This window comes from Brachionichthys hirsutus, unplaced genomic scaffold (genome assembly GCF_040956055.1).
Source record: "Brachionichthys hirsutus isolate HB-005 unplaced genomic scaffold, CSIRO-AGI_Bhir_v1 contig_914, whole genome shotgun sequence".
NCBI classification, from domain to species: Eukaryota; Metazoa; Chordata; class Actinopteri; order Lophiiformes; family Brachionichthyidae; genus Brachionichthys; species Brachionichthys hirsutus.
Window position 1 is genome coordinate 39391 of NW_027180409.1, and position 15338 is coordinate 54728.

The 15338-nt window shown below is 42.4% G+C and overlaps 1 protein-coding gene across 1 annotated transcript in view; it reads right to left on the bottom strand.

The window, feature by feature from the left end:
- The window catches only part of LOC137914716 (tomoregulin-2-like), a gene marked incomplete at its 3' end in the record, with an annotated part of 36300 nt that extends 23979 nt beyond the window's left edge, over positions 1–12321 (bottom strand). Inside the window, exons 1-2 of the mRNA XM_068758214.1 lie at positions 12132–12321; positions 3024–3133 (exon numbers count right to left, since the gene is read on the bottom strand). Of these exons, the coding sequence (XP_068614315.1) occupies positions 3024–3133; positions 12132–12321 (300 nt within the window). The remainder of the gene's footprint in view (positions 1–3023; positions 3134–12131) is intronic.
- Between the last annotated feature and the right edge of the window lie 3017 nt (positions 12322–15338).

The following is a 15338-nucleotide window of genomic DNA, read 5'->3' on the forward strand; positions in this document are numbered from 1 at the left end:
GCTGATGTTATTTTACGCTGATCTACTTCATGCCAGAGTAAATAATACCCTTTAATTCATTTGACCCTGTAAAGCTAATTCTAGAATTTGGGAGTTTATGATGTATTGACCAGAACCGGATTTTACAGAATGGATAATCTGGATCTTCTGCATTCAGAGTGTGTTTACATTTGTATTTTGTGTTTCTTTGCTTTAGATCAGAGCAGGACTTGCTCAGATATTTTGGAGAAAATCCTCTTAAACTCCAAGAATAGGTTCACCTTTTTGGTGCACAGTTTAATCAAATGTGTGTCACAGTGCTTTTGAGTGCGACAAAACCTTTTTTGGGAATCGACACTATGATCAGATATTAGTGAAATCAAATGAGCAATAACACAACCTTACCAGGCAGCAATTGTAAGATGAATTCCAAAGAAATACTATAGAATTTGTAAGATTGTGGTATAAAAAAGCAACAAATGATCAGGTGAGTTGCTTTGAATGAAAGCCTCGGCTCTTTTAAGAGTCAGTGTAAGGCGGACCAAATGAATAGTGTCCATTGATTCCACCACACCGTATCACTTCCTTTTCACAGAGCTCCTTGCAAATCTCTTCCTTTGACTTTGTGTGCATGTGCATGTGCGTGAGAGAGAGAGAGAGAGAGAGAGAGAGAGAGAGAGAATTCATCGATATTTCTGGAATAAAGCAAATTCTGTGCAAATTTCACGACTCCTTGACAGTTCTGAAAGAACTGCCGACCGGAGAAAAAACTATTTGACACTGATTAGAAGTGACTCATTACTTCAAGGCAAGGAGGCAATTTCTGGCCAAGGAAGGTCACATTTACATTGTCAGATGAAAAAGACGCAAGCATGCATGAATGGAAGACGCACAGCCGAGTTGACCCGAGGTATTACGCCAGAAATTGTGATTGGACCCGCTGTTTTCTGAGCGTGTCGACAGAGTCGCACGGCGATGCCGGTTATCTGTGCGAGATCACCCGAAGAGGAATGGGGCCGTAATGTCATTTATCTACAGACTCGTGTTAGCGTTTGCGCTGAGGGGAATCGAATTGAGATAAAAGCTGGTGGCCAAATGAGAGTGAACCTGCCTCAGCTGCGTTGATGTCGCGCCGATAAAAGCTACGTCTTGAGCTCTTAGTGGCTTCACTTATCTCGGGCTCTGCATAGCATGTTAGTAGGCAGAGCTAGCATTATGCAAAAATCAATACTCATCTGACTGGTTTGCTCCCATTTTATTATACCCCCTGGTCATAAAGTTAAGTATGGGTCATTATCAAGAATAGCATAGTTTCCCTGGATAAAGACCATTAATGGGGACCTTTCAGTCTTTGGTCTTATCCGTGGCAAACTTGTTTATGGATGTGGAGGGATTTCTGTGGAATCGGATAGTAACATGATTATTTCATTGGGAGTTATAAACTCAGCTCATGCTATTCAACCACTTCCCCTTGGGGCTAATGATATTGTGCAATTATGACAATGGATTTCGACCCAGTTGATTATAGCTCTTTATTATGTTTCACTTTGGAAAAATATGACCTTTCAGCTCAACATATGTTTCCAGTAACATGTGAAGTGCCAGATCATGTTGATGAAAAAAGATCATTGAAGTACCAAGTAAATATTCCAGTAAACCACAACAGTTGTCAGCCCTTCCTTTGACAGATGTTTTACTGCATGAGCATTGCCAGTTACTGCTCTGTCGTGGTTTCGGGTTTGCTCTCTCTAACATGCATTTCACAGATTCGCTACTTGAACCTCTCAGTCGCAGATTCCAGACAGTTGCTCCAAAGCTGGGTTTGTCTTTGAACAGCTGTAGCTATAGGTTCACAAATCTCATCACATTAAAAGGACAATCGCCGTGCCATGATTGCTTTTTCCATGACAAAACACAAAAAAAAGTTCTATCGCTTTACTGACAATGACTGAGGGGAGCAAAATGTGCTGTGATCTCATGTGCCTTGGCCATTTGGAAAAAAAGTAATTTAGGTGTTCTCTATCATAGCGAGACAATCTCCCCCACCCAGTTACATATTCCATATGTATGGAGAATCATTCCCAGCTGACAGATGATGAGGATAATTTTGTAGGACACACCGGCTGTGCTGGCAGGCATACACAGTCTATATAAGGCACCGGTGTGTGCCATCACTCCGACTTTCAGAGCTAGACTTGAGCACTCGTGGTATTGAGACGGAGATAGAGTGAGATAAAGCAAAAGCTATAATAATAAGCAATCTAATCAAAACACAGTCTTATATCCACTGATGTGCATCTAGGACCGCTGGCGTCTCGTTTCGCCTGTTGCTTTGCTTATTTGTGAGTTCCAAGCGAGATTGAAAGCACATTGTAGGTGGTCCAGGGAGACAACCAAAAGTACCCCTTCATTGGTCCTATTGCCTCTCCTTGGTGTAGATAGCTTTGCGCCTCAGTGGTTTGGTGAGCTCTGAGCAGGTCCATGTGAGAACTGCTCAGAGTATGCCAGTACTGATAGGCAGAGCACCATGGGAGCTCAAAACCAACAGAAATATGATTTAACAGTCCCCGACAGTTCTGATTCACCAATTTTCCACGTGAGTTTGGTTGAACCTGACCCCTGAAAGAACTGGCTTCTTGCGGATGGGTCTGACACATATCACCACTTGTATTTACAGCCAGTCTTGTTCAAAGACCAGACTGTTTAGGGCTCTATCCACACCTACCTGCTCGCCTTGTGGCTAAGCCGGCTGGCTATAGTGACCTCTTAAATATGTCTGATGGTTTTGGGATCCTATGCTGCCAAAAACATTCTTAAATGTTCTTATTTATGAGTTCTTGAGTTCATAATATGGTTGCTGTGCGTACGGAGATTCCATTGCAATATTTAACAGTTCTTGTTTAATGCAACAAGAACAAATTAGGAAACAGCTAAACAGGGCTTGACAGGCCTGGTGTAAAGCAAAATGGCCGTTTTAGACAAGAACTGCAGGTCAAAACACACAAGACAAACAATCAGCAGAAGAGGGAAATCTTTGGTCTTACCTTGAAGTCACAAATGCAAGTCACCATGTTTCCAATTCTTAGACACTCTCCATCAAATTTGCATGTGTTGGTGTCGCACAAGAACAGGTCTGTGTCCCGATCATCAAAACCTGGAGGACAAAAGCCAACAAGAGAAATCAGTGACAAAGTTGTTTCTGTGTTAATCCCTCAAGCGAGTCTGAACTGAGTCCAATTCAGAGTCGTTCATAATGAGATTCTACTATTAGTCACGGTTACACATACGGTGCACTTTAAAGTGAAAATGATAGTACGCATTTATGTCCCTAGCTGTCAAGATGATACGATACAATTATAAAACACTGGTCTCCGAACTCCACTGGACAAACGAACAAAAGGCTTCTTCATTTGGTGTTAAATGAGGTGGTGGAAAGCGCTGGTCAGAAACCAGCCGTTCAATAGTGGTGACATCCGGTGCCTACAGACGCAACAGTGTGCAAGTCTGACTGCGTGTTGACCTCAAAGCTGCAGTCACTGTGATTATTGTAGCCACTATGTTTTCCTGTATTGCATGCACAACGAGGCAGATTCCCGGGCCGTTGTCCTGCAGAGGCAAACCTGGGATGTGATCCAATTCAGGCTCTGTTAGAGATCTCAAATGACTCCAACAAAGTATGCTGAATCAAATCACGGAGTCACATGGCTATGGGACTGACGACTGACCTTGGGGCTATTAGTCTACCTGAACTGATTACTTACAAAATTACATGCAGGCTTTCCAAATGAATCTCAAAAATAATGAGGAAGCACCAAGAAGCTGGAAATGGCATTGCTTCAGCAGAACGCCTTTAGAATTAGACCATTATGAATTAGGGCTATTTACTCTACAGTAGGTCAGAAAGAATTTTGTGACACAAACGTTTGCCATAGATATAAGTAATGTAAAATCACAGCATAAGAAAATAATATATTTAAGGCTGAATATGATTATGCCTGATCCCTGGGGTGCCGTACAGTCCCAAATGACGATTATTTGTCCCGCTGATTTCATCACTGTCCATATGTAGATCGAAAGACGAGCTGTTTTGTGTTGCAGGGTTAAATTTCCTAAACATTGACCATACACACATTTTAAAGACTCATGCCTAATGTCTGTACAATATTGAATACTGGTGTCCCTAAATGTCTATCTGTAAAGATTTGGTCTTCAAAGAATCAGACAGATACCGCGACTGTCTCAAATTGACAAACAGTCACAAAGGCAGCACATGCAGTTTCTTCAAAGGTTGTGAGTTATTAGATCTCAGTACATATAAGCAAATATTTCTTTTGAGTGCTTTTTGAAGCATTTGAAAAAGCCATCGTAGTAATAAATACAGCACTATAAAGGTCCTGCGTCAGGACCTTTATAGTGTCAGACATAATGACTGAATGTAGATGTCTGACAAACAGTTGTTTGCCAGCATAATGAAATGAAAGCTACCATAAAGAGGACCTTCAGCTGTGTCCGCATGGCAGCTTTTCAACTAGGAAGATTTAAGCATGTATAAAATGTTTAATGACGCGTTAAAGAAGACAAATGGCTCAATTCAATGAGCGCCTAATAGAAGGCATAATGAAGCTGGAGCTTTGAGCTGAGGATGAACATCGAAGATGCTCGTCTGAGATGATCACTGATGAGCAGAGACTTATTTGATACTTAATTGGTCGCAGTTAACGCTTTGTGGTTGAAAAATTGTTTTAACTCCAGATATGCTTGCAAAGTATTCCTGGCATGTGCCCGAATATGCATTGAGCATTGTCTGCATGTTAAACATTACCTATTTCCAGAGCGACATTAGTAGCATTGGGCAAGAGAATGTGCTGCTTCTCCAAAAATGACCTTGTTTCTCGGGTCGAGTCTGAAACATGCTCGGCTCAAGGATGACTACTTCTTCTGTTGAGGAAAAGTACCATAAAAAAATACATTTATAAGGAATACTATGTACGTTTGGCATGAGGACACGAAATATCTAGGGGACATATGGCAATTGTCGTGTTTCACACCAATATGGGACCATTGTGAATTTACATCCAGTAGAGGAGATGCTGGTTCCCAACCCAAGACCCAACCCACTGAGCCACTGCCGCTCAATAAAAGGTCACTCTACAATGTACAGTGTGAAAACAGACATTTATTGGGTGCACTATTGATCTCTATGTCTAGGTCAGGTACAGATACTGCATTTTTTTGAAGGCCAATCAGTGTGTGGTATGTTAAGCATTTATCTTTTGGAGTGCGACACACCACACTCGATGCCTCACGTTGAACATCTCCGCCTCCGCATCGCGCTCTCTTTTCAATCAGCTGGGGTAAGCATCGGAATAAGACTTTTTTGTGCAGAGACAAAAAGCTTTCTGGGAGCAGGTAAGATGTCATTGCCAGGCCAAAGGGCACTTCAGCAGCAAGTCGGCATGTTTAAGTCATTGTTTGCAAATAATTTAAAGCCATTCAACGCAGTCCAAAAAATATATATATATATCGAGTTTTATTATATGAGAGATAATTACTCCAGATGTATAGAAAAAGAGCTCTTTGAAACCGTCCAGCTGCTATTGATCTTTTGAAACGGTGGAAACTTTAAAAGGCAAATCGTGTCTCTGCTTTCAAACGCACATCCACCTTTGTAAGTCAGACATTTTACAACACTAATTTCTATTCGCAGATGGACACTTGGCAACTTCACAACCTGATCTAACCTAAATGGATTATTCAATACCCTCTTTCACTTCAAAAAAAGCCCTTGGCAGGTAATAAAAACCCATGGAAGAGAACCCCAGTCCTAAAACGAATCAAGGTCCTGAACAACCATAAAGCGCAAGCTCTCTGTGCAAATGCGATCATCGAGCCAAGAGCACTGACATGAGAGTTCTTGACACTTGGAGCACATGGATGAAACACAGTCTCAAGCCCTGAGAGGGTTATACGAAGCAATCTGGAGAAGCCACAAAAAAATAAAATAAAATAATAATAATAATTGGCACCCATGCAGGATGCTGACATATTAAAAATGCTCACTGGAGAGAGGCATTGTTATGATTACAATCCTACTACTGGCAAGGTGAATACAAATGACTGGAAAATATCATGCCAGCTGGGAGACTCGAGGGAAGATGGGATGCATTTTTGTTTGTAATCACTCCAAGCTGCTAATTTAAAATTTGATATTTGAGCACATTTTTCAAAGCCTCTCGGGCAACTTGCTATGGAAAACCTCAAAAAGGAAGCAAATGTCTCATACAAAGAAAGGAATAAAACAAACAACGCAGCGGCACCTCAGGCCATTAAAATGTCTTCTTTACCGAGAAACAGATGTGCTGCTCGGACATCTTTTCGAGAGCCATTAAGGACGAGGGATACGCTCACGACTGGTAAACTATCATTCAACGTCCATTCGCTAACGGCAGAGTTTATGGGGCATACGTATAATTATGAATTATCCAGTGCTATTGAGACTAATATATAAAACAGGAACATATATTTTGTCCACACCAGAAGCGCATAAGAAGTCATTTCAACCAACTGTTCACATGAAAGCAAACGGCAGAACAGCTTTTATTGTGGATGTCAAGCATCTGATGGAAACAAGCATAAAACATAATTGAATAAATGTCCCAGATGATCACCTCAGGGCCAACAGGGTTTCGGCTTCAAATCACAAATCTCAATTAGCTATCTGACAATGATTGCCTTAAAGGGAGTACTAATATAGATTTACATTACTGGTACAACCTCAGAGGCAATTCCTCATGTTTGTCAGCCGGGAGTTAAGGGAATATTCGCTGAAATGTTTCTCCAAGAGTAATAAATGACACAACCACACTGAGATGCGGGTTTTCATTATCCATGAGAGGTCTATCTTGTACCCATAAAACAAATTTGGCCATTACTATAAATATTCCTCGATAAAAATATCTCCACCACTCTTAACATTTTTTGTTGTGAAGCAGAAATTTCTCAGCGACGTGGAAACAGGAATGTTTCAGCATTTAAAGTGTCGAATTATAGAATATTTAAGGGGATTATTATTTTTTTTTTGTTCAATGGCCACATTTTCCACTTCAGCTTCTCGGTTTACTCAAACCCCAATTGTTGACCTTGTAGAAGCGAGTAAGATATTAACTCTGACAGCTCTGCACAGTCGTGCCGTTTTCTGCGAGTCACATTCACCTCCACAGAATTTAACAACGTTAAAACATTTCCTGATATTGTTCTCCGACATCTTGGATCCATTTACGAGCTGAAAATCAGAGTGCCTGTCTGGAAAAAAACAAAACAAAGGAAAAATGGTATGTCTTGTAGAAGAAGAAAAAAACATTTGACGGTCAAACACTCAAACAACGCTTTCATCCTTCATTCCGATACGTAGACTCGGGGTTTTGTAAATGGAAAAATGTCTGAAACAACTAATTGAAAAGAATTAGGTTTTAAAATGTTAAAAGGTGACAGACAGCTGACAATTATCACAGTTGAGTTCTTTATTAGTCAACAAGTCAAGGATGTTTTTTTTTTAAATATCTAATTTGATGTGGAATAATGTGGCAGAACCATGGGTGTTAAATACTATTCAATCTAATTCAAGGGATTCAAAAGCAATTTGCTGGTTATAGTTCCAAATGTTAATTAATAATATACTGGAGTGACTATGATGCAAATAATTTAATTTCTACATATTTATAAAACCAGTTGATGCCACTTCAGGAAGAGCGTCGCACCTCAGTGAGAGATGGTTCACAACAAACCGATGCACTTACAGGTAGCGTCCTGTAACTGTCACATGGGTTTGCCTACTGCCCCGCCCCTTTTTGGTGGCTTCCAGTGAAGATGTGAATACAAACGACCATTTCTATTACTCTAAAATCACCAGAATAAATACTGAACCAATATTTCACAGTTACGAATATAGTTACGAAAATATTTTGTAAGTCAACTAATAAGACTCAAAGGAAAAATTAAATACATTAGAAAAAAACTAATTCCACTTCAACTATTTATTTCACTATCTCTTTATCGTAATAATTAAATATTTGTGGAATATAAAGGGCACGTGTCTCCATCATCAACATTCCAGATGGTAACTGTAAGGAACTTGATGGTGAAATATGCTGAATAATATTTTGAGAGTAAAGGATGACAAAAAAATAAAATAATCTGAGGTATGATTACCTCCATCTGTTGTTGCTTTGTTTTGCTGTCTGAATGATTATTCAAAAAGTTAGTCACAGATTTTGCTGGAATTGTTTGCAGATGTTCTCTCATTTTACAGATTTTGCACGATTAAAATTTTTTTGGGGTTAATTCTCTAAATTACACACAAACAAGTTAGGATTAACTCTCATCTTTCATGTTGTGTTACGCATGTTAGTGGATGCTGAGTGATACAGATCTGTGAACAGCCCGAGTATCACTGTGTCAGAGACCTGGAAAACTTAGACTTCCTGCTCCTGCCGTTCCAGGAGGAAATTACAGTGAGCTGAATAATTAACGAAAACAAGCTGGCAAACATCAAATATTGAAAAGGTAATGTTTGTATGCTGACAATTAGAATGGCAAGCAAAGCACTTTCTTGTCTAAAAGAGAAAGCCTGTCAGCCAAATGCATCTCCTCCCACCGACCTACCTGGAATTTCACGACACACAAAAAAAGAACGAGGAGTCCTTCCTCCCCGTTTTAACCATTGTTCTGATAAATAATTAAGCAACCTAAATTAATAATGAAGGTTGAACAACCACAGTGGTGACACATCCTCTTTTGACCACTCTTGTTTCAGTATCTTTGCAACAGGTTTTCAGATGTATGTCGTGGAGAGATTTATGGTTCAGACCCCATTTATGTAGCTTATTAAAAGCTGCATAAATCCAAGCACTAAAACACACACACATAATAATAATGTCCTAATAAGCCTCCACCATCTGCTTTAATTACAACCTTTAAAAGGTGCGTTCCTTCAGGGAGAAATAAACCGTCTTCAGTGCAACAACTTTCATCCCCTCATTGCAGCCACTTGGATTTTTGTGGCTTTTGATCTTTTATTAGACCTTCCTGCCACAGGTGAGTCGTTAAATTTTCATTTTAGGCGTGATCCAGAATGTACTTTTAACCTCTGTCTAGACAAATCTTAGAAGCATTGGAGATAAGAGTAGATTTTAATATGAGACTTAAACGTGTGAAAATTGCGATAAAATATTTCACTGAATTGCTTTGGAAGGCATTCGGCGAAGAGTAACACGAACATGATCGGCTTCTGCTCGTTTGTGATACTGATGAATAAAATGGAAAAGAGACACGAGTTGGTTTCTGGCCAAAATTCTGCGCGTGCGCTCATTAAAGATAAACACGCACGTTGTCATGTTCCCGAAGGCGATGAAGCCGGAACTTACAGGCACAACGCCACCGGCGGTTTGATTGTGATAATTACACGCAGTGTTGAACGCACAAGTCAGTTGTCTTGGATGAACATTAAAAACCTGTCCCATTTATTTAGAAAGAAATGTATTTGCATGTATAGAAACTTAATTAATGCCTCGCCACATGTTTCATGGAGATAAACTCTCATTACCAGACTTCATTCACATTGATTGGTTACTATTTTGGCAGTTTTGTGCAAAACAAAAGTTGATCAAAAAACAATTATTTGGGGGAAAGTTTGGGTTGTGATGAATTATTACCCTAATTTAAAGTTTCCCTCTGCTGCAGGGAATGTTTTAGGGGTCCTTCGGGGGGATTGTTTTGGCGTCATAGCCTACAGCTTTCCGGCTCTGGCTGTGATAGCATCGTCTCAGCAGCAGCAAGCAGCTCTTTTCTACTCTGATGAACCGACACATTCATCAAGTAGCTCGTGAGCATCTAACAGCCGAAGGCCCATTTGTATCTCTGCATGATGCGACAGCGAGACATGAGTGCGGAATAAAGCAAATGGAATCGTTAATTTTAGCATTTACACCTGATCTGTCAAAATAACTTTTTTTTTTAAACAAAATAAATGTGAGAAGTCCTTCCCGGATGTGTGAAATTTCCAAGAATAGCAGCTCATTTTCTGAAATATCGCTCCTTTAATGTGGAATTCTTGTGAAGTTTCAATTTGGCATCTCAAGTCAGGGGTTTCCGGTATCCAAAACATTTCATTGAAATACTTGGGTAATTTCCAAAAAACAAACAGCATGCCAATCAATAAAGTCTCATTTCTGTTCCAGTTTCGCTGGCATGCGACTTGTGTAAGTAAGTGTTGCACAAATCCTGGGGTAGCTTTGCGCAACACTTTTACTCTACCGTGCATGGGCTCACCAAAAGCGTCACGCACATATATCTTACAGAACAAAAGCTTCACTCAGTGACATCATCACTCTGGGATCTTCTGCTCCATCCGTAGACACCAAGCCAACAGCGTGGTCGGAACACTATTCGCCACGCTGAGGTTCTTCCTCCCTCTCGCTCCCTTCTTAATCTTTCTGTTGAAACAGAATCTCATTCAGTTGCTTGTTCCAAGGCAGCACCGCTGGAGCTGCTGCCCTATTTACCCGCCACTATCGGCCACGGTGATCTGTGTCACCGAAGGAACACCGAACTCATCACTAAAAATGCTTTCTGAAGCCAAGCCTTGTTCTCCCCGGACTGACAACCGTTCCTGGTGTTGTTGTTAAAGAGCATGGTATGCATGGTTGAGCGGATAATTAAGGACCTGCAGCAATTACCGTCTGATTTATCGTTATCATTGAAAGGATAATCTTTTCTTTTTTTTGCGCTGCGGCTCCTGTGCCCCCTTGTTCTGCTCTAATTCGAATTGATATGCATGTGTGCGTTGTTACACTTAAGCACATGCACTTAAAGCCTCCTCAAGGAGTGTTGGATAAAAGCCTTTTTGAAACGGCATATGGGCGGTGTGTGTCAGGAAGTGGGGAGGAAGTGTGTGTGTGCTTTGACAGGATGTGTTCCCATTATCTGTCATTAAGAGCAAATCATCGCCATCGCCAACAGCAGCACAAACACGATCCACGCAGGATACGCAGATATGTTTATGCCAGGGTGAACGATGGAGCGTCTGGTGGTCCTAAATCCTAAATTTGTATTTAAAAAAAAAAAGTAAAAGTTGGATGAATTTGAAAAATAATCGAAACGCAAACAATGAATGTCATCCCTCTTCAAAAATGTCCCGAACCACGTGGATGGAAACTATTTTTGCTTCTTAATGAAATGCATCAAACAAAATACCCCCCCCCCCCCCCCCAAAAAAAAAGAAGAAAACCTTTGTTATCCAAATGAAGTCTGAATTCCAGTGGGAGATTAGATTTTGGATTCATCTTTTAATCTGCGATCTTGTTTAAAATGTCATGAAAGCGAATCCATCTCTCTTCTTCATCTATTGGTCCTCTCGGTTTGAGGCTGCGAACAGTCATGACTCCGTATTGATGTGAGGATGTGATGCTCCATATCAATACTGCTATACTGTCTGTGAGTGATGCGGGGATCGGGTCTGGGTCTATTTTAAGGGTTCAGAATTATATGGCGTATATTTGCAGTTCGGTTGCCTAAAAAGAAATACATATACATAGTCCATGTAAATCTGATATGGCGCTTGATTAGATTGACTGTAAGCAGTCAAATAAAGTGCAGCCTTGATTTTAGACGTGGAGCTGTTTTTTGTTAGATCTGGAGGATTCTCTTTCTAAAACTGAGTCAGAATCTTCTCATTTACGCAGCGATGGAACATTCTGATTAACTGGCTGGAAATCACTGGCGTGGCGCACGACACGGTTTCTTTTTTTTTTTTTCCAGTGACACGATTTGTTGCGCGCCTCTCGTGAAACTGATGCTCACTGCTGCCGCTTTCACTTTGTCTCGGATCGAACTTCATCGATCTCTCGCCTTGCCGAGTGATCATTCCGGCAGGCTCTGCTCGCCATCCTGCGAGTGCAACTCAAATGCACGTCGAGCAACGCAAAACTCTGCATCTTTGCGGTGGCACACCGAACCCACAGGCGCGCAGTCGCTGGACGATCACGCGCAGCCACGCCAAATAACTCACTAACGCATCTGCTGTGGGAGCTCTCTAAACTTTGATCCGGTTGAACGTCAAACACAGACAAGAGAAGCGAGACCGAAACTCCTCTCACCGGAGCAGTTCCAACCGGTCGGCGTCTGGCAGTCGCTGAGGGAGGACGGGAAGGCGCGCAGTTGCTCCACAGGTAACGTGGCGAGAAATGAAACCAGGGTGATCCTCAGCCAGCCTCCCGCCGTCCCGCTCCACCGGCGCGGCCGCCGGGGCTCCTCCAGCGGCGCCCGAGCCGCCACAAAGAGACCCATGTCTCTCTCACTGGTCCCGACAGGACAGCCGAGCTGGGAGAGAGAGCCAGGCGCGCAACGACGACTCCAATCCCGGCGGGTTCAGCGGGGCGCCTAGACACCGACGACGCACCATCTTCCGAGCGAGACCGTGCGCCCCATGTAGAAGAGCAACCCCGTGAGGACTGGAATGGGTTCCGCCCGGTACAAGGGAGGCTGCTGCAATGGAACCGGTGCGGTGGGGGGGAGGAAAGGGGGGGGTCGAGGGTTGGTGAGCGATGGAAGGTGTGGGATGGAGTCGGGTGGAAAAGTTAGCCAGACGACTTGCGAGAGGGGATGCTCAAGGATGAGACGAGGGGGGGGGGGGGGGGGAGAGATGGTGAAGAAAAGAGGAGGGTGGTCTAAAAAAAAAAAAAAAAAGGGGGCGCAAACGAACTGGGAAGTTGCAGGTTAGAATATCCACGGGTCGCGCGTGGAGACGACGGCAGCTGCGTAATATCCACGGGGCGAAGCGAGCAGGAGCGCAGCGGTCCTCCCGTTCACTTTGAATGTGCGCGTTGTGCGCTGAGCTCAGAGTCGCTGCGAGGGAGTGACGCGCTCTCCCTCTCTCTCTCTCTCTCTATCTCTGAAACACACACACACGCACGCACACACACACACACACACACAGCAGCTGGTGATCGCATGGAGTATGTTTTTGAGAAGGAGGATACCAGGAACATCTAACTGGTGTTGACGGCCCAAAGAAAGGAGGATCGGAACGAGGGAAGGTTTTAAAAGATAAATAGATCAAAGGACAGAGTGACGCAGGCTTTGCCCCATCAGCGGTGGGCTCCTCCACCATGCTGCCTGTGGGCTAGCAGGAGATGCGCGGCCTTTATAATTGGCCAAGATCATTTTAACATTTCCAGCGTGAATCGATTCGTTCAGCCGGCCTGGGATAGTTGCGCTGGTTTAAAAGGAAACTGACTCTATTCCCGCGACTTTGCCTGCAGGCACCTTAGACCTCAATATTATTCATAAAGTTTTGGCCATAACATGCTGCCATGCGGGACATGATGCAGCTATAATTGAGATAATCTTGGCCATGAAAGTCCTGAAATGCAGCATAATGAGGTCAAGAACACCCGATCTCACTGGATCCAGGAAATTAGAAGCCATGTTGTGACATGGAGGATCACTTAACCTCATGATACTCAGGAAATAAAGCCGCTATCACCTGTAAACAAATTGTGTCTTTGTTGCCTCTCACTTAATGATCATCACATGAAAATAGTCATCGTTATTCTCACATAATGAGCTTCATGACATGCATGGCTTTATCTGCTCTGAGCTGTCGTATACAGCTCAGAGCCCCCCCCCCCCCCCCCCCACACACACACACACGCCTACACACTTTAAAAGGTCTTCTGTGTCATCACAATGAAGAAATAAATAATAGATTTCTTCCTTCACACAACCGTCAGCATGGCAGTACAAACCCTGCATTAGAATATAAATGGATTTTAAAATAATGAATGTATTGATGTATTCAAGATGTATTCAACACATTATCTGACTAAATGACAGGACATACAGTTACGCCCCCCCCCCCCCGTGCTTTCCTTTTAAACGTCCTTCGGGGTCTTTGTTTTGGTTTTACAGCCTGTATTTATCTCATCCTCCTGCATGAATGAAGGCCTCTGCCAGGCAGCCGCCGACAGCAGGAACACTCTGATGAACCTATTGTACGCTAACTGCCCACCACCTAACAGCAGCCAGACAAAGTGTCAGACAAATATGCGGCCGAGGAAAAGAACACAGATTTTTCTCAGCTGTTGTTGGAAACTAAAACACCCAGGTTGGTTTTTGGCAAAAAGGGTAATCGACTGCTAATTTGGCGGCCGGATGTTGTGGATTATTCATGCTTCCAGCAGTCATGAAGCAACATTTAGCATGCCATTCTCTGAAGTCACCTGATGACCGCAGGTATATCCACCACCAGCTCCTGCAGGCAGCATTTCTCAGGCTGCTCTCCAGCTGTTGGCTTTGCAGCAGGCTGGAATCTTTTGTGATGACACCAGAGGCAGCGGCGTCTCCCTGCCAAAAAATCAAAAAGAAGAAGAAGGAGAAGAAAAGCTGGACCAAACTCGGTGCAATCTGTCTGCAATCACTGACAAATGAGTGAAATAAGTTGTTTCAATGTGTTTTAGATTAGCTACACTCATGCACTTTCATCTCATTTCTTGGCTCTCCGTTGTTTGGCTGATTCCAAGAGTTGGTTTGTTTTTTATTCTGTTGCAAAGGTGAATTCACTGGTTTGCCTGTTCACCATGTATTTAATGCAACTTATATTTGCTTTGTGTCCTGGATGCATGGTTAAATGTGATTAAATTCTCATTATATTTTATTATCTTCCATTATGTTTGCAGTCAACAGCAACAAAGACTGCCCAAATGGTTTTTATTGCGCTCTTCTGAAGAATGCGTGATCATAAAATTGTCTTCCTGTCGCTTAATTATATGTTGACTATCTTGATTCAAGTGGCGAGTGGGTGTAAAACCATTCAAGCTCAGCGTTGCAGATGCATTTCTGTTCTACTCAAAAGGTTGGCAGGTCTGCAGCTGGTTTCTGGGGATTTTTGATTTTCGCCGCATCTGGAATTGATGTGAATATAAAGGAAAGGAAGTCCAAATGTTCCAATTAAGCTGAGAGGAACTGAACAATCTGCCACTGTGAATAATACCTTTCACATGCAGACCGGTTTTTGCAGGTACGTGTATTGATAGACGCGTTAATGTAATCATGCACGTATGGTTGCCGATCTATCCGACAGCTACATTGAAGTATTTCTGTCAAACAACAGCCACAATGTGATTCATGCAGCCTTACAGTTTTGGGTCCCGTTTATTTGGACTAATTATTTTAGTTTTCAGAAGGGGAAAAAATGACTTTCAAACAAACCGGACAGGTTGACTCTTACGTTATGGCTTGTGTTTACATGTTACACAGAGTGCATGATGAATGTTTGGGTGTGTACCGAGTATGTAATCAGTCAT